The 18,938-nt window shown below is 37.6% G+C and overlaps 3 protein-coding genes across 6 annotated transcripts; 1 reads left to right on the top strand and 2 right to left on the bottom strand.

Annotated features, from left to right (window-relative positions):
• Positions 1-289: 289 nt before the first annotated feature.
• On the bottom strand, positions 290-4,826 carry ppp1r7 (protein phosphatase 1, regulatory (inhibitor) subunit 7). Of its 2 annotated transcripts, none has more exons than XM_077725234.1 (10): positions 4,658-4,826; positions 3,689-3,784; positions 3,482-3,537; positions 3,314-3,379; positions 3,041-3,171; positions 2,772-2,934; positions 2,589-2,705; positions 2,178-2,282; positions 1,989-2,075; positions 290-1,838 (listed from the first exon to the last, which is right to left on the bottom strand). In XM_077725234.1, exons 1-10 carry the CDS (start codon positions 4,695-4,697, stop codon positions 1,662-1,664), a joined length of 1,038 nt encoding a protein of 345 aa, XP_077581360.1. In that variant the 5' UTR covers positions 4,698-4,826; the 3' UTR covers positions 290-1,661. The 2 variants fall into 2 exon arrangements, with proteins under 2 accessions (XP_077581360.1, XP_077581361.1); XM_077725235.1 differs by lacking the exon at positions 4,658-4,826 and adding an exon at positions 4,252-4,634.
• Positions 4,827-6,958: 2,132 nt separating this feature from the next.
• On the top strand, positions 6,959-10,306 carry cdc20 (cell division cycle 20 homolog). Of its 3 annotated transcripts, none has more exons than XM_077724264.1 (11): positions 6,959-7,107; positions 7,235-7,422; positions 7,877-8,016; positions 8,109-8,202; positions 8,320-8,445; positions 8,529-8,725; positions 8,829-8,923; positions 8,998-9,235; positions 9,366-9,491; positions 9,576-9,693; positions 9,865-10,306. In XM_077724264.1, the coding sequence occupies exons 2-11, from the start codon at positions 7,248-7,250 to the stop codon at positions 10,038-10,040; spliced, it is 1,485 nt and encodes a 494-aa protein (XP_077580390.1). In that variant the 5' UTR covers positions 6,959-7,107; positions 7,235-7,247; the 3' UTR covers positions 10,041-10,306. The 3 variants fall into 3 exon arrangements, with proteins under 3 accessions (XP_077580390.1, XP_077580388.1, XP_077580389.1); XM_077724262.1 differs by having other exon boundaries at positions 7,235-7,446; XM_077724263.1 differs by having other exon boundaries at positions 7,057-7,117; positions 7,235-7,446.
• Positions 10,307-11,022: 716 nt separating this feature from the next.
• elovl1a (ELOVL fatty acid elongase 1a) lies at positions 11,023-18,228 on the bottom strand. Its single transcript, XM_077724265.1, has 8 exons — positions 17,875-18,228; positions 14,623-14,759; positions 14,330-14,520; positions 14,184-14,264; positions 13,273-13,329; positions 13,088-13,193; positions 12,874-13,013; positions 11,023-11,930 (listed from the first exon to the last, which is right to left on the bottom strand). Exons 2-8 carry the CDS (start codon positions 14,681-14,683, stop codon positions 11,628-11,630), a joined length of 939 nt encoding a protein of 312 aa, XP_077580391.1. The 5' UTR covers positions 14,684-14,759; positions 17,875-18,228; the 3' UTR covers positions 11,023-11,627.
• Between the last annotated feature and the right edge of the window lie 710 nt (positions 18,229-18,938).

Here is an 18,938-nt window from a genome sequence, read left to right as displayed (position 1 = left end):
TTAAATCATTAACGACCAGTATTAAGACAAAGATGCTCTTGGCATTTGAACTTAGATTTGGTGACGAGTAAAGAATGAACACCTATTTGAATATCAGGTTGTTTATTATTTAAATACCTTCTCCACCATTATTCTTATAATTACTTGAGCTCAACTAAAAGTTGCACAAATAATCCACCATGGGTGCACAAAGATGTATAATCAATCATTTTGAGTCAAAGCAAAGATTTGGCACTATTATAATAAAACCTGAAATGAGGTATTGCCAAAATTAAGACAAACAACACAGTAAGTAGCACTATACATTTATTGTTTGCATAATACATTCCATTTCATGTCCAAAAACCCTGTGATGTAGATTTAAAGAAATAATCAGATCACTTTTCAGTGACATTTTAAGATGACTTGATTTTAACCCAGTTCAAAATACACAATGACTCAAGTGTTTAAAATAGTTAAATAGGAGTAAATGTTATAATTTGAAAACCAAAATCTTATGTCAATGATGTCTCACAAAGTATATTTTTTAACAAACTATACACAAAATTAGGTGCTCTCAAGTGTTTACAAGAGACCACCATATAGTCGCTCATTTACTTTTGATTTCTTAAGCTGAGTGCGACCATCAATAAATAATACAAGAATGTGTCACTGCAGCATCATTTAACTCGTCATCCGGACTCAAAACTCGAGGTAAAACAGTAAAAACCTTTGCAAAGCACTCAATATCAACTGAACAAGATAAAGAATCAAATTGTGATCTATCTTTTTTGCCTATTCATTACAAAAAAACCATCAAAGAATCACTATCCTAAATAGAAACAAATGTTACATTCTTTTAAGCCGTCACACAGCTTTAAGATATGGACGACACCAGAGTAGAAGACATTCGTCACTTTTTGCTGTAAATTAATTCAACACAAACACACACAAAATGTGTTAATTTGTTTGACAAGATGCGCTTTCAGATTTGAACAATTAATACTTCATTCGGTGCAGTTTTGAATGAACTCAATTTCAGATGGGCCAATAATAAATTTGCATTCTGAGCTCTTTTTGAACAGGCAGCACAAGATAAATTGAATTAATAATAGTAAGTTAATTCTAAAACAGTATTGAAAAAAATACTGACGAAAGGAAGGCAAACAAAAAATAGCAAAAACAAAATGCAGGGAGAGAACAGATGAAGGCAGAAAAGACAAAGGGTGGGAAAGCCTGAATAAAAAGCAACCTTGAAAAATCAAAGGCAGGAAAAAGGTGAACATAATCGGAAATTTAAAAAAAAAGTTAAATTGTTTATCATAATTTGTGTCAAAAAAAGGCATGACTACATTTGGCCCATCTTGTAGCTTAAAATTTCGTAAACATGGGTACTCTTAAGTCAACGTAAAACTTACGATTTGGCGAATGATCCTTCATCACTTTTAATTATTCAAATATGATTATTTCTGGTATGATCAGCCATAGGAATGTGATGATTCGATGTTACTTCACAGTTTATTTCCAGTGTTGTTAAGTAGCAAGCAAGTGCATAAGTAGGTGGCTTTTAATGTCCCCATGAGTAATTTGTGAACAAAGAAATGATGTTTCAGTGATGGAGTGGTGAGAAGGGTGCATGGGGGGGAACACTGAAGGGAACGGTATACTGTACTGGGTGGCGTTTAAAAGCGGATGAAGGTGGCGTCGATCTGGCGCACACTTGGCAGCGCCAGCATGATTTTTCGTCGGTACTGCGGGTCTTTCTGAAGCGGGTTTCTCTCCAGGTAGACAGTCTCCAGCGATTTGGCGTTCTTCAGCTCGTCCAGATCCGACCAGTTGTCAATCTGGTTGTCGTTCATCTGAAGGCAGTTTGAAAGTGCGTTTTTGGAAATGTTGATTTTTTTAAAAAGATGTTTATAAGTGAAATATAGACTAATTCATACAATGGCATTGACAGCAATGGACATAAGCAAGAAAGCATAAAGACAATATGAAACATTTCTTCTTACCCAGAACTCTTGCAGTTCTGTTAGATGGCTAATGTTCTCAATCTTCTTGACTTTGTTGGCGGCGATATCCAGAGTTGTCAGCTTTTTCTGATGGGAGAGACAAAGATAACAGTTTGCATTTGCTGCTGTTGTTGTTGATGTTCATTTCTGCAGCGGGCAGAGTACACAATGGACAGGTTTTTGTCTAACATTGTTTTCCAAGCCCTCGATGACCTCAATGCCATTGTGGCTTAAGTAGAGCTCTCGTAGGCTGACCAGGTTCTGCAGACCTTCCATTTTAGTAATCCGATTACTCTGAAAATGCAAAGGAAAAAAAATAGTTCATAATTTCATCCAAAACTCTACTGCATCATTAATTGAAATTATACATGTATTGTCTAATCTTGATTCTTCTATTTTTCCATTCTAGCTATTTTATTAACCGAATAGATTTTATTCAATGAACTACAGCACCCTACAGATCCAATGTTGTATTTTAGTGCACAATGTTTTCTATTTAGCTTTCCAGTTTACTTGACTCAGCATATGAACAACTTTAAAAAGCAAGCAACCACATATCCACAGCACTGAAAACAGCCACTTTAAAAGTGTAATAAGTACCTGAATGCTTAATACGGTCAGGCTGTGCAAATTGTCCATATTCTGCAGCTTGGTAATTTTATTGGTACCAAGGAATAAGCTTTGCAAAGTGGTGAGGGTATCCAAGTTCTCTATGACCTAAAAAAAACCACAACAACTAAATAATACTGATAACAACTTGCAAAAAACGCAAAGCTCACATACTCGAATGCGATTGGAGCCTAGCTCCAACATCTCCAGACAGGTTAAGTGACCCAGGTTGGCTATACTGGCAATTTTGTTGTGAAGGAGGAAAAGTTTTTTCAATCCAGTCAGCTGTTCCAAACTCTCCACTTTCCTCAAAAGGTTGAAGGACACATCCAGCTGCCTAGAGGATAGAGTTGAGGAAAACAGGTTCAGTAAAGAGGTGCTATTATTTACATGTTGAATTTAGTTCAAAAGAATAAGTCTTAGTCAAACTTAGTCCAACTTACTCCAACTGTGTGAGCTTGTTCAGGCTTTCCAACTTGCGGATTTGATTGTCGTACAAATCGAGCTCTTGTAGTGAGCTCAAACTGTCCAGGTTTTCAATTTTTTTAATCAGATTCTGCCTTAGGGAGAGGGTCTGTGTGAACAAGACAAGAAAGGATCGAGAAATCTTCATTTTTGGTGGGGTTTTCTTTTGTTTTTTAAAACGGGTGAAAAAAATACATTTCACAATTTGGTAATACATTAGAAATTAAGCCACAATGTGCTAAATGGCTTACTTTTGCTTTCTGTAGAACTTCAAGTCCTTCAATTTTTCCAATACGGCAATGAACTAGGTCGACATCCTGTAAAAAGAAGAAAAATCTAAGGCTTAATACAGAGATGAAGTGGAAGATATACATGGACTCATCAAATTCAAGTTATGATATGTATAAACATCATTTCACCTCCTCTTCTGGATCCAACGTTATAGTGTCCATTTCAACGGGAGACTCTTCTTTATCTAGTTAAAAAAAATACATTCATGAACACAAAGAGAAGACCTCTGTCTCAATCTAATGTTTATACATCCGTCAGTGGATAATAAAAAGATAAAAGAAAAATAATTTGCAATTTTTTTCCCCTCTGAATGCAAGTGTGTCGGGATGACTTACTCGTGGCGGGAGGCTGGTTTGGATCCATGTCGCCATTGATGCTTTTCCTCCTTGTCTCGTCGTCGCCTGATTCCTCGGACTCTCCCTTCCGATCCACTGTAAAACAAGCACACAAAATAAAATCCAGTCCAGGTTTAAGCGACATAACATGGCTGGCCAACGTGATGACATCATAGTGACATTAGAGCAGGATAACACTGCTTAGTTAGGATGAAAAATGATGAAACTTTAGCGCACTGGATGCAATAATGACCAGAATTATTATAGATGCATTTTAAAAGACTCAATGACACTTTACAAGCAAATAACAGATTAATAAAGCAGCAAAATATAAAAAAAAAATCATGGCAGTCGAAGGAAGTTCTAATTAAAACCAAATGGATGCTCAAGTTGGGTATAATAATTCAAACATACATGTTTTGCGTTTTGGTAAAATACATTTTTGGATCATAAGATGTCTGAGAATAATACACTTTTCGAAAAGGGCACAAACATAGGAAAGTTAAGACTGCCTAGTTATCTTTACAAATGACAATTAATACAAAATTTAAAAAAAACAGTACCGATTCGTTAATGTGGGTGTGCTCCCATCATTCCGGAGCAATTTGCTTTTCAATCCACCGTTTACGTCGTGAAATTGCCATACATGTTGAGCGGTGTGAAACAGGTTGTAGAAGAACGTTAGCCACATGGTTACCTCCCCGGCGCGAGTCGATCTGTCAAGCCAGACTCGGACATCGATTCTCGCGGACAACGCGGCTCGATGGTCGGCGTCAACCAACGACGTCAGCCAGCGAGCCTTGATGTTAGCACGCAAGCTAGCAAACGTGAGCCGAATTTCTGTTAGTCACACGTAAACGACAACTCCAATGGCCTCGTAGGTTCAAAGATACACTAATTGTCGTAAATGGCATTCAATATTGTGGATGGATGAGACGGGACAACTGCGTTTCGACATTATGGACTCACCTTCCATTTCTTGCGGTTCTACAACAGAGATGGAAGCCATGTTTCTTGTCAACACTCCTGGCAACGGCTCAGCCAATCAGGGTGCAGCAGTGTACGTACAGCTGCCGTAAGGCTGTGCCAATCACACGCAAAACAGTCCTCGGATTACGACACTGATTTCGGAGTTTACGCACGGTGCCGTTTGCTTGCTTAAATGTGCTATGAAATACGTCAGCAAGCGCCTTTAAAACAAAAGCAGAACATATTTTGGACTCCAATGCATCATAATAAGCAACGGAAAAGGCTCAAAAATGAAATGACATCCGAATTAGTCTTACTTCTTAGGTGACTTGGCCGCGCACACCCAAAAAAATACCCAGACAAATGACGTCACACCCAGAATGAGCTGCAGATTTTTGTAGTCCTCTAACATGCTAGGCTGTGTATTCCTCCCTGTCTAGTGCTACAGACATCAGATCGGGTAGATAAGGTGTTTTCTACCTGTAGATCGCCAACCTAGTTTTGGTCGATCATACAACACTAACACTGAATCAATGAAACATGAAGCCCAAAGAATTAAGAGATCATTATATGGACTCATCCAGTTATTGGAGATATTATATTAACCTACTATGTAACTGCCAAGCTTTGTTGGTGTTCCGAAAAAATGAGAAAGATCTTGGAAAAAAAAAAGTTTGGAAACCTGGGTTCAAATCCAGGATGGTCCACTTGTTTGGAGTTTGCATGTTCTCCCCGGGCCTACGTGGGTTTTCTCTGGGTACTCCGGTTTCCTACTTTATACCAAAGACGTTCATGGTAGGCTGACCCTCCGCCTCTGGCCCAAAGTCAGCTGGGATGTGCTCCAGCACCCCCGCAACCCGAGTGAGGATAAAGCGGTTTGGAAAATGTGATGAGATGAGATTCGCAATGGTATGTTGTTTTATTGCATGCCTGGTCATGTGATTTTCTATTTCTCGCTTTCTTTCAACTCAGGTCTTCTTCACCCTGGAGGTAAGAAAACAACATTCTTTACCTTTGTCTGTTAACAGCATTAGATGGAAGATTAGTTGGGTGGGGAGTTTAATATTTTGTGAAACTGTGCACACATTAACTTGTTTTTCACCTGCCTTACATCATAATTAACTCACTACTTTATGTCTACAGCAATTGATCAACTCTACAAATAATCTTTGTTTTCTTGTAGGCATTATTGGGTCAATCATACACTATACTAAGGAAAGAGAAGTCCATGAAGAGAAAAGGCAACGGTTTTCATTCTTTATGATCTAAAGATAAATTGCAGCTCAGATTTTTGTATACAATATATTTGCATGAATCAATATTCATTAAATACTGAAGACCAATTATTAACTGGTTTTCAGAAGCTTGTTTAATCAGCACTTTAGCACTTGTCAGTCTAATGTGATACAAATCTGCTAGTGAGCACATTAAATACTTTAGTATTTTGTACAAATAATTGAAGTGTGGTTGTGTATTGCAATTGTAATATATCAAATATCTTCATATTATTTTGCCTCACCATTGACAGTTCTTCTACCAAAAATGAAATGTGATGTTTTCATTCTTTCATACACATTAAAAAAAAATTGGAAAGGTACAATTATTCATTTGGGTTTTTTTTGTGTCTAAAACTAAACAATTTGTTTAATCCTCGTGTGGTTCCCCCCACCTGGTGCCCGAGGTCAGCCCGGGCTAGGCTCCAGGACCCTCAGCAAACCTTGTGAGAATAAAGGTTCAGATAGTGAACGAATGAATGAATAAAACTAGCATATTGCATAAAAAAAGACAGAAGGTGACTATATAGTTTTTGCTTTTAATGAGTAGACTCTTAGACAGACAGTTAAATCAACTACATTTAAAGAGCCTAATCCCCCATGTCTAAATTCCCAGAATCTTCTGACCATTTGCTTATCAGGGGTCATATACAAATGAAACAGGAAGGTAAAAGTGAGGGGCAAAAAGGCAAATTAACATACAGGAAGGCTTCAAGCCCTAACAAACTACTTTGTAATCTAATCACCACTCTGTGTGTGTGGTGTAAGAAAAGCACAACTATTATTTTTTGCACAATTACTCCAAATAATGTTGTTTTTACTATTAATTTTGGATCAGTTAGAAGAACTTTGCCAACGTGTCACTTACATGACATATATACATAATATGATGTGTATAATATGCTTTTAGGTGATCTTGAGCTTTCATAACATTATTACATCCTGTGCGCTAGATGGCAGCATTTGCTTTAATGCACCTCATTATATTGACCGTCTCCGGAAGACTTCGTATCGGATTCACCAATCACGTAAGCCTATTCACAACCGGTGGGTGATGAACCAATCGCGTTTCGTTCCGATGGTTTTTTAACTGGGTGGCCTTAATTCAAAAAATTCAAACTCTCGAAGTGAAATACAGCTGGTCAACTTTGTGCTTACAAGACTGAGACTCGAATAGTGAGTAAAAGTTATGTATCTGGGGCAAAATTTTGAATAAATAGAGTAGTATATTCGTAGTTTTCACTCTTTGAAAATATTACACGCTGTACTATATTTTTAAATGCCGTCCCCATTTCCATCACAGGCACGCTTTGACAATGGCCCAGTTCGGACTGGAAAACGACATTAGCAATACGCTAAAGCTGGACGTGCCCATCACTAATGCGCCGATTGCTCGATGGCAGAGAAAAGCCAGTGCGTCCAACGCGTCTACAAATGGCCTTTCCCCGGGGAAGACCTCCAATATCTCATTGAACGCCTCCAAGACGCCGGGTAAGACTCCGGCCAAAACACCAGGTAAGCCCTGGCCATGTTAGACTATAAGACACCACTACTGTAACGTCTCACACACACACACTCAAGAAAAAGATCCATCACATTGTGTTTTAAATTGGTGGCAGCACAAATTGTCCCGCCGCAAGGATGATGACCGAGCCCTTAAGCCCCAATAATAAAGATCATTATACCATTGTTTCTTAACATCCACATGCCTACATCAGAGCAGTAAGGCACTAAAGACCTTTTGAACTCCATCAAATATATTTGTGGTGTATTACACCAAGAAAACAGCAATACTATGCTATCTGGACCCTTGTAATAAAACATCACAAATTCAAAACAGTTCAGGGTTACAGAAAGTCCACATAATTTTTTTTAGACCCACTTGGAACTTTTCCCCGGGTCTCTGAATGATTCTTGGCTTTTTTCCTTTTTTTTTTGTTTTAAGGCAGGTGGAGAGCAACTCCATCTAAAACAATGGGAGAAGACCGCTTCATACCTGTCCGGAATGATAAACAAATAGAAGTGGCGAGTTTCTTGGTCTCAAAGGAGAATCGGCCCAAGGAAGATCTTTCAGCAGCCACATCGGTTAACGATTTGATTTAATCAGAATTTCTATGCCAACAATTACCTGCAGTTTACATTATACCCAAAAATCTTCTTTTATATTTATTTTAAAGGATCAGAAAGGATGGTCCCTCATGCTGAACGGATGCAACCTGGAAGAGGCTCGCATCCTACAATTTAGTGGGAAGCCAACTGTTAATCCAGATGGTGATTATTGCCTTTACTTTTCATCTCACCTGTAAAACCAACCAAAGCTGCTTGGCTCAAGTCACCAATTCCTGACCTTCTCTCAAATGTAAAGAATTGTACATTTGTTTTTTGCAGGCCAACACAACGCAATGAAGTCCCTATACAGTCACACAGTAACTCCCATCTCCAACAAAAAGACACGATACATATATTCAACAGTCGATAAAATCTTAGACGCCCCTGCAGTTCGGAATGATTTTTGTAAGGGTTTTTTTTTTAAGGCAATGATGTTGTAAAACTTGTGTTGTGTTGTACAATGCAATTATTTTTGTGTCCACCCACAGATTTGAATCTACTCGACTGGAGCAGCCGTAATGTTGTAGCAGTTGCTCTCCAAAACTGTGTCTACTTGTGGGATGCTGCTCGAGGTGATATCGTTCATCTCACCACTATGGAAAATGATTCTAGTTACATCAGCTCCCTGTCTTGGACAAAAGATGGCAGCTACCTGGCAGTCGGCACCAGTGATTGTGCAGTCCAAGTCTGTTTCATTCATTATGATTTATTTACATTTTTACTGTTTGACAAATAATATTTAAGTTCATCTTATCGACCATTATTTTGCCTATTTTTTTGTTTTATAGTTGTGGGATGTGGAAAAAGAGAAATGTCTTCGACAGATAACCAGCCACTCTGCAAGAGTTTGCAGCTTGAGCTGGAATAGCCATGTTCTTTCCAGGTATCTATATATATATTTTTAAACACTCCTCAAATTCTTAATTTACCAACCACAATCTCGGTCTCTCGCCCCAGTGGTAGTCGTTCAGGTCAGATACACCACCATGATGTGAGGGTAGCAGATCACCACATCTTCACCTTACGGGGCCACACTCAGGAGGTGTGCGGGCTGCAGTGGTCGCCAGACGGTCGCCACCTGGCCAGCGGAGGCAATGACAACCTCGTGTGCATCTGGCCCGGCGTGTCACAGGCACCTCGGTCAGACTCTGACCAGTCGCTGCGCACACTCAGTCTCCACAAGGGGGCTGTAAAGGTTGGTGGCATAATTAGTTCTTAGTTTTGATTGTCAGGGATTGTTGGGTCCTTTTGAAACAAATATTATAGATTGTTTTTTTTTTTCCCCTCCTAATGTTGCAAAAGATAATTTGCTGCTGTGATTATAGGCTTTAGCCTGGTGTCCATGGCAACCAGGCATTTTGGCCTCAGGGGGTGGCACGACGGACTGTCATATCCGCATCTGGAATGTTAACAGCGGCTCCTGCCTCAGCTCGCTCGACACGCAGTCCCAGGTAAATGTGCCAAGTTTTTTTTTTTTTTTTTAGAAATGCAATATCTACTGAATTATAACCTATTTTCTTTGGGATCACTTGAAGGTGTCTGCCCTTGCATTTGCGCCCAACTACAAGGAGCTGCTCTCTGCACATGGTTTCTCAAACTATAATCTGGCCATCTGGAACTACCCTTCCATGACAAAAATCGCAGAGCTCAATGGTAAGTATTTTCTGGGTGGAGTACATTTTCCTAATAGATTTTTGTTGGTAAATGTTTCTTTGTGGGGCAAGGGTTTGCAGAAGATTATTCACTGTAAGACAGCACATATGCTTCAAATGAATTGGGTATTTGTTGATGCCTGAGGGTTAATTTGGTTTGTGTGTGTGTTAGGACATGAGGCTAGAATACTCAACGTCGCTCTGAGTCCAGACAACTCATCAGTGGCCAGTCTGGGTGCTGATGAGACTATTCGCATGTGGAAGTGTTTTGCAATGGACCCCAAGAAAAAAACCAAAGACAAGAATCTTCGATCCCTCCATTCTGCCTTAACTCACTCCATCAGATGATTTATTTGTGCAATAGGAGTGTACTTTTATTTTTATTTTTTTGTGTTCAGTCAATAAATTGGAATTCTTTGCTGGACTTTACAGATGTAAAATATGTATTTTTACAATTGCAGTGAAAGTGGGCTGGACATTATTTAGGACATAGCTAACTTAAATGCTTCCAGTACTTTAGTGACTCATCATGAAGGTATTTTTCCACACCTGTACATTGCATGCTTTGTGTATTATGATTTTCCTCAATAAAAGTGCTCACTGTTGAAACCTGACTTGGATATTGTACTATGAAATTATCTAACTGCACTTCACTATGTAAAGTAAGCCAAGAGGAGGGTGTAATAGTATATATACCAGTTAATTTAAGATCTAACTGATCAGACTTGATTATATGATTTAAAATTGCATTTGTCATACTGTTTATACTTTAGATCATTAACTATAGTACACAAGAGCTGCCAACTTATCTGGTATTCCAGGAATTTACTCTGGACAAGTAACAGACTTCTGACAGCCTCCCTAAAGTCTGTAAATCCCAAAAAAATTGCCATCAAATTTTTTTTACTCAACCAGTTTGGAAAAGTGCCAAGTTTCCAATTTAAATACATCGAAATTCACACCACTCTTGAAATGTGGTCGATGAAGTTGGGCGACTCTGCAGCATTTACAAAATTGAAGCATGAAAATTATGCATTTGTTTTTTAATTTTTTTAAATTTTAATTAAAAAACCCATGTACCTTGTCCTAAATGTAATATTACATTTAAAAACGAGTTACAAGTTGAAATGGGGACTCAGATCCAATCATTTGTTTTCATATCAAATTAAGATCTAATAATTCCTGCTGCAGTCTCTTATTGGCTTAAAAGAAATCTTCACAGTTAAGTATATAGATCGATACTTCTGTCATTCTTAAATGTCATAAAATAACTTTTATTTCTGACCCAGTGCAAAATCACCAATTGCTTTCCAAATGACATTGACCTTGATATCTAAAATGTATTTTATTTCCAAAAAATAAATAAAAAAAAAACATGTACAATGAAAACCTTGAATTATTGGCAGTTTAGCTATTTACACGCAGTAGTATTCAGTGTGTGGTAACGGACTTCAAAAACTGCAATGAAGGAACATTATCTAATTTAAAACAGCACCGACCTTCATGAAGACGGAAAAAAAAATTAGCCCTTCATTTACCAACATCAGTCTACATGGGTTAGATCTTTGCCATTTCAACATTACTTGATATCAATTGGTTAGTCCTAGTTCACTTGTTCCCAACCATTGACGGCAAAACTTGTCCAATCACTCTCCCAGTCCAAATGGATAGGACAACAGTTGCAGTCAAAGGTCGCTAATAAATTAGTGCCTCACTTGTAGTTCTGATGTGTTGCCAATTTCAAATATATTATATACTTTTCCCTCACTAGTAACCAACGTTTGTCCCCCGTTGTGTACAGAAAGTGGAAAAAAAATTACAGGTCAAAGAGTGAACTAGTAAAGTTGATACAGAATAAATGTTTAAATGGCTTCCAATTGTGTACTACTGTGTGTACTGTATCCAAAGTCACTATGCCAGGTTCAGGGGAAAGAGTTAGATTTCTTTAACTTTTCCCAATTGCACATTGCCATTGGTATGACTGTGCTCATGTTGGTTTGCATCGCCGTCATGTCGGTGGGTGCCGTTGGGAATTGGGGGCACTGGAGATGCTTTCTGGGGTTCCGTGGCAGGGAGGCGTTTGCCGCGGATGTAGGCCTGTAGCCAGAAGTTAGAAAATAGGAAGAAGAAGAGCACCCCGTACATCCAGATGAGGTGGATCCACAGAGGCACTTGGTAGTCGCACTTTTCCATGAAGTAGTACTGACTGATGTGTATTGACACAACAATGAACTGCGTCTGTGACATACAAAGAAGTAGTAGGAAATGTTACATTGACACCAAATTTTTATATTATTTATACATTTCTGGGTAAATTATTTACTCTTACATTGTTTATTTACAGCAGAGCCCATGTTTTTATACTATTGTAATGTACTTTTACCTTCATGTGAGTTGTATTTATTTAATTTGTTGAAATATTTGGCACATTCAGATTGGAATTTGTATTGTGCCATTTTACATTTAGGAGTCATTCATACTTCATGAAGGTGCTAAGGTTTTGTTTAAAAATGTATTAATTTTGTCATTTATATTTTGCTTATTGTTGTACAATTACACACCTATAAAAATAATAAAGAGTAAAGGAGTATAGCATATCATTTTTTTAGTGATCGACTGATATGGGTTTTTCAAAATCAATACAGATACTGATTAGTAGTTAGGATATACCTAATAACCAATATTTGGAGCCAATATTCATTTAGTTATGTTGATGTACATTACAGAATGTAGAATTCAACTTTACTTGGTTGATGTCAAAGCAACAGAGGGTTAAGGGGTTAAATTTGCATTAGTGTTATTGTGTGTAGGTTAGTGTTTTTATTACCAATAAAGGGTGCCGTGAATTAAAAACACTTTTAAAACACTCAAAAATTACTTTCTAAAAGATTTGGATAAGCTCAGGTTTACCATTGTGTTACATCGTCCTTAATTTAAAAAAAAAAAAAAACTTCAATAATGGTTTGGCAACTGAGGACACTAATTGTTAAAGCATTGTAATTGGTTGTATTTTACTCGTTTGGGTTTGATATGCAGCAATCACTTTTTCCCAATTAGCCTAAACACCAGTGGTTGTATTTCATTTACAGTGTTTTAGAACTACTGATCATTAAAAAGAAAATATATCATCCTAGTTTCCTGGATTATACATTATACATCCTTAAATGCCTGCAGTACATACCAGCTGGATGCCGGTCATGTATTTCTTCCACCATAAGAATTTTTGGAAGCGTGGCCCAACAGCAGACAATCCATAGTACGTGTACATAATGACATGGACCATTGAGTTCACCATGGCGTGGAAGGAGCCCATCCCTCCGACTAAAGAAGGGGGGAAAAAGTCCAATATGTTTGTGCAATACAAAATATTAAAAGGAGTATGAATAAGTCCTCACCAGGAGTCAGCATGACCCCCCACCACCAGGACCAAGGCATGAAAGAATGATGGAAGACATGGAGAAAAGTGATCTGATTTTGTTTCTTCCTCAACACGAAGAAAACCTGAAATAATGCCAAGTCAGTTTCAAGATTGGAATGAAAGAGGTTCTCCAAAATTTAAGTGGATGGAAGAAAAATGTACCGTGTCGAAAAGTTCGATGAATTTAGAAAAGAAAAACATCCAAGCCACTCGGACCATCTGAGGAAAGCAGAGGGGAATATTTTTGAGTTGTCATGTACAAGAACAATTTACAATTATTACACTTGAATTGCTGTCATTGGTAGCCAACGAGTTTAAATTTATCACATCATAGAGCAGAGGTAGGGAATCTATGGCTCGGGAGCCATATGTGGCTCTTTTGATGGGTGTATATGGCTCTCCGCCTTTTTAAAATCATAATTTTTCTTCATTAGGCTCTTCTGTATGCATTCTCTCATTGATTAGCAACAGTGAAATCATGTTCTCAAAATAATTCATACTTTTATTTACTTTCAAAGTGGTGAAATGAATAATAAATGCTCACATTTTATATTATTTTTACTTTTAAATTCCGAGTATGGCTCTCAAATAATAATGTTTGAAAATATGAATTGTTTATGGATTTCTTGGTCAAAAGAGAAGACATAAATGTGTTTAAAAAAATAAGTTAATCTATTTTTCATGTAATTTTGAGTAAGATTCACTTTGGACTTGTTCTGTTTTACTCCAATAAAATGCTTTCTTCAAACTAAAATAAATCAAAATCTAATTCTATCTATTAGGAAAAATATTATCGGATTGAATCACTTGAAAATCAAAAAAATATGCATTGTTTTTTCTCCAATAACAGTCTCATGTTTTTAAATAATCTACCCATCTCAAAGACAATACACCTGTTACACCTTTTACTTCCAACATTTTCTTTTTAAAAAATTACAGTTACAGTGCAATTTACTCTGCAAAGCCTTTTTTATTTACTTTAAAAATAATTTTAAAAATTTCACAGCTTCAAATGCTCAACCCAGAACATTTCCCTGAATTTCTTTTTCCACCAATAAAATTTGCAACCTTACCCGAAGTGCCTGCGGACTATTGGACGGATCGATGAGATCGCATCTCCACGAGTAGGTGGTCCCCCATCCGGACATCATAAACTGCACACCAAGACACACACATTCAAATCCAATCTTGTCACAAATCTCCTCGTCGTTAGTCTTACCTCGTACACGATAAAAGCATTGAACGCCACCATTCCGAAGTTGTAGACAACCATAGCAGTATTGAGTTGGAATGGCTTCCGGTTGGCCATCAGACGAGGGCCCAAGTAAACTGCAAAGATCACGTAGCCCACTAGGAGGGTCGTCATCCATGCAGGACAGTGGACCATCGGGTAGTCTTTGATCCGAGGGTCTATAAACCACCAGTAGAGAATTTTCACATCAATCCATGGGATATCGGCAAGTACATTGACAAATACCAGGGTGCGTGTGCTGTGGTAGTGAATAAACTCACCGCATTTTGACAGCAGGTCGTCGTAGAGTTTTAAAATATTGGATCCTGCTTCTCGCAGCATGCTGACTGCTCACCTCGTTTTCTGAAACGAGCCCAGACACGCTGCGTCACAAGCAGTTCGGCAGTCTCCTGTTCACCTAAACAAACAGAAGGCAGCTGCACACACTCATTCAAAGGCAGACTGAAAAATGAAAAGGTTTACTCTACATTTGGCAACTTATACTGAGCCAACGCGCAATTAAAAGAAATCATTTAATACATAAATAACCGATAGATTCAAGTAAACCTCATATTTCAGTGCCCTTGACATGTGGTTAAAAACTCTACCACTTTCATTGATAAAGTAGATCTACTAGTCAAGTATTTTTTAGATGATACTAAAACTTAAAAAGTTTAGATCGACTGTAGTAGTGCTTTTTAATGGTTTAACGTTTCATTAAAATTAATCATATTATATCAGACTAAATCAGTGGAACTGAATTAAAAGGCCACAAAATATCTTAATTCCGCTCATGACTTAGTTTACTCTGGTGTGATGTGATGTTTCCATTAGTATAGCACGCCAGTATCATATTTGGAGAGGAACACACTTTTTAAATAAGATATAGTCAAAATTTGCATTGCTAAAGTCTCATTCTAAAAGTAGAGAATCCAGAGAAAAAGGTACGCAGGCACGGGTTGGGGGTAACATGCACAATCCATTTCAACTGGGATAATAATAATACATTGCTCAAGCATCAGAGAGCAACACACTGTGGATGGTGATAATTTAGAATGATCAAAATCTAGAATGATCCGCCCCAATGTTCCCTCTAATTTTTTCTTTTTGTCTGGGCAGAAAGACAACCTTCCTGAGCACACTGAGTACTATTGTGAGTACTCATTGCTCGCTCTGGGCACACGCCAGTACCACACCTGGCATAAGTAGGTGCATGTCTACTACACAAATGATTTAGTAATAGTAAAATGTAATGATCAATATCTATGAATGGGTGGCCCAGCGTATGAGTGGTTCGCGCGACGGCTTCACAGCTCTGAGGTCATGGGTTCAAATCCAGGTCGATCCACCTGTGTTGAATTTGCATATTCTCCCTGGGCCTGAATGGGTTTTCTCAGAGTACTCCATTTTCCTCCCATATCCCTAAAAGATGCATTGTAGGCTGATTGGACACTAAAATTGACCGTAGTTATGGGTTTGAGTGTGCATGGCTGTCAGTCTCCTCGTGCCCTGCGATCGGCTGGCCACCGATACAGGGTGTTGTCCCCCGCTCCTGGCCCTAAGTCAGCAGTGATAGGCTCCAGCACCCCCCCCGAGTGGTAGTAAATAAAGTGGTTCAGAAAATCAATGAAAAAATATCGATGCATAAAACATCTTCATAAATGCCATAAAAATATGCACAAATTCCACTTAAATTTTACCTTATTTCATACATCTGCCCACCTCTAATTTACTCAAGATTAACCTTAGGCCTGTAATGTTAATGATTCTGTTTTTTTGAATGGCAACAGTTTGCATAGATGGATGGAGCGTCAGCCCGGTGCCTAAGTGGGTAGGGCGTCGGCTTCACAGTTTCGGGGGTCGGGGGTTCAACTATGTGGAGTTTGAATGTTCTCCCGGGGTTAGTGTGGGTTTTCTCCAGGTAGTCTAGTTTCCTCCCACATCCCCAAAACATGCAGAGCAGGCTGGTTGAACAGTCTAAATTGCCCCAAGGTATGAATGGTTGTCCTTTGTGTCCTGCGATTGGTTGGTCACCAATTCAGGGTGTCCCCCACCCGGTGCCGGTAGTTAGTTGGGATATGCTTCAGCACCCCCTGTGACCCTTGAGAATAAGCGGTTCAGAAAATGAATGAATGCTTGTATAAATCGTCATTGAAATGGATAGATCAACAATGCCATATTATTTAAAGCGGGTTATTTCCAAACTAATTGAATCAATCTGAGTCATTTGGGAATGTCCACTCTTATATGTTTATCTCTTTTGATACTATGACCATTGTCAAGAAGTTGATTTTCTTTGCCAAATGCCATGGGTTCTCATTGAAGTGCGTTGTCAGTGGAGAACAATGAAATGCTCTCTAGCTGACTAACAGATCAAGTCAAACGGGTGAGGCCAACCCCTTGGCCCACGGCGAGCCCAGTCACGGTGGTTTATCAGGCCTCGCGAGTGCGAATCAACATAGGGAGCATGTTTGAAATGATCGCATATCTCCTGTTTTACACAAACATGATTGCGGTTGACTACTTTTGTTTGTTTTTGGTTTGCAAGAATGGAATTTTAGAGTTCTGCACCTCTTACTGTCATTCAAAAGAGATGGAAAATACTCCCAACACAGGCACAAAGCGAAAAATGGGAGAGGACGAGAGTGTTACCCAATAAATGGATGGCCTGATGGTTCAATATTTTGAATGCACATTACATATGCAAGTTTAAATTATGGATTTATGCCACTGGTTACAAAACAAAATTGGTCTTGGTTGTATTAGGACATTTATAACATTTAAAATGGATTTACATTTTTTTCATATGAATTAAGTCTGATGACCACGTGGAATGAATGGTCTTGTAATTTGAATGTTTTTGAGAAAAATATTTTTTCCAAATAGTTTTATTATTATTTAAAATGATAGAACATTTTAACATTATGAAATATAATAATAAAAGGTCATCCTGTTAAAGTAAGTCTATCAAAATTAAAAACTGTCCTTTTAAAGAATATATAATTTATAAGGGAAATGTCAAGTATTCATATTAAAAAGGAAAAAAAAGTCTACTTTTCCTCGATTTATAAATACAATTGGTCCATTCTTTAAGATAAAACAATGAATGTATTTAACAGTCAACTAAAATAGTCCAAAGGTTTTGATAATTCAACATAAAATCACTCAGCTTCCTGAATTCTTTTAAGTTAAAGATAGTATCATCTGCATTAGAAAATGTATGAGGAAAAACAACACTTCAATTCTGACATCAGTTAATTGAAATTTTTTTATGAGCTCATGAACTCATTTCAGCTTGCACTCGTTACTGGGTCATATTTTATTGCATTTTAAATTAACCTCTTTGACTTAAACTATTTTAGAAACACCACAAAATTCCAAACATTTTCCTGCAAACAAAAAACATTTTCATTGTGTGACTATTGATAAAACAGGTACCACCTAAAAATTCCCCACGTAATTGAAGTTGTGATAAGAGAATGAAGTGTGTGTAAAGGAAATGGCAGCTGTTTCACAATCAGCTGGTGACTCACCTGCTGAGTCCTCAGCTTTTGATCCTGTAACAGCCAGGGTGTGCGCTCATACAATCAAACCCCGAAAACCGGTCAGAGAAGAGCTGGAAGCACACGCCGGAATTAAACCGCAGCACTACTTCCCAGCTGCGGGTCCGCGTCACTCTGTGTCAAGTACTCCAAAGAAATGTCAGGGGGATGGGGATCGTGCCGGGGTGTAATTCCGGACACGTACGAACAAGCGTTAGGCCGGGATAAGCGCGGGAGCTTGGCTACTGTGTGCCATTTAAAGCCAGAATGTGAGTGAGAGACAAGTTTCAGAACCACACCCTGTTTCAATGGAGAGCTCCACCTTCGGGTCTTGGCTCAGCTTGTTGGCAATTGGCTGGCCGCATCAGTGGTGCTATGGGAAGGGCTCTCTGCTGTTTAACCTTTTCAAGGACAGTGGTCACCACAGTAGATAGCTATTCAAAAGTTTACCCTTAAAAGATGTAATCATTTAAAAAGAAAGTGAGTATTTTGGTCATTTGAAATGTACATTTAACCCTTTATAGGTCAAGTCAAAGACAAACAAAATAAGTATTAGTACCAATAGTGATTTTTTTGTCTTTTGACCTATTATATATATATATATATATATATATATATATATATATATATATATATATATATATATATATATATATATATATATATATATATATATATATATATATATATATATATATATATATATATATATATATATATATATATATATATATATATATATATATATATATATATATATATATATATATATATATATATATATATATATATATATATATATATATATATATATATATATATATATATATATATATATATATATATATATATATATATATATATATATATATATATATATATATATATATATATATATATATAATGGTTGGATATGAATGCAATGGTACTGATAAACTTAATTATTGATTCATTTTCTGAACTGCTTATCCTCACAAGGGTCACCGGGGGGTGCTGGAGCCTATTCCAGCCTATTCCAGGTGGGGGACTCCCTGAACTGTTGGGCATCCAATCAC

Source organism: Stigmatopora nigra, chromosome 9, assembly GCF_051989575.1.
Source record: "Stigmatopora nigra isolate UIUO_SnigA chromosome 9, RoL_Snig_1.1, whole genome shotgun sequence".
In the NCBI taxonomy this organism is placed as follows: Eukaryota; Metazoa; Chordata; class Actinopteri; order Syngnathiformes; family Syngnathidae; genus Stigmatopora; species Stigmatopora nigra.
Note: the sequence above shows the minus strand (reverse complement) of the source record. Positions and strands in the feature narration are given on the sequence as shown.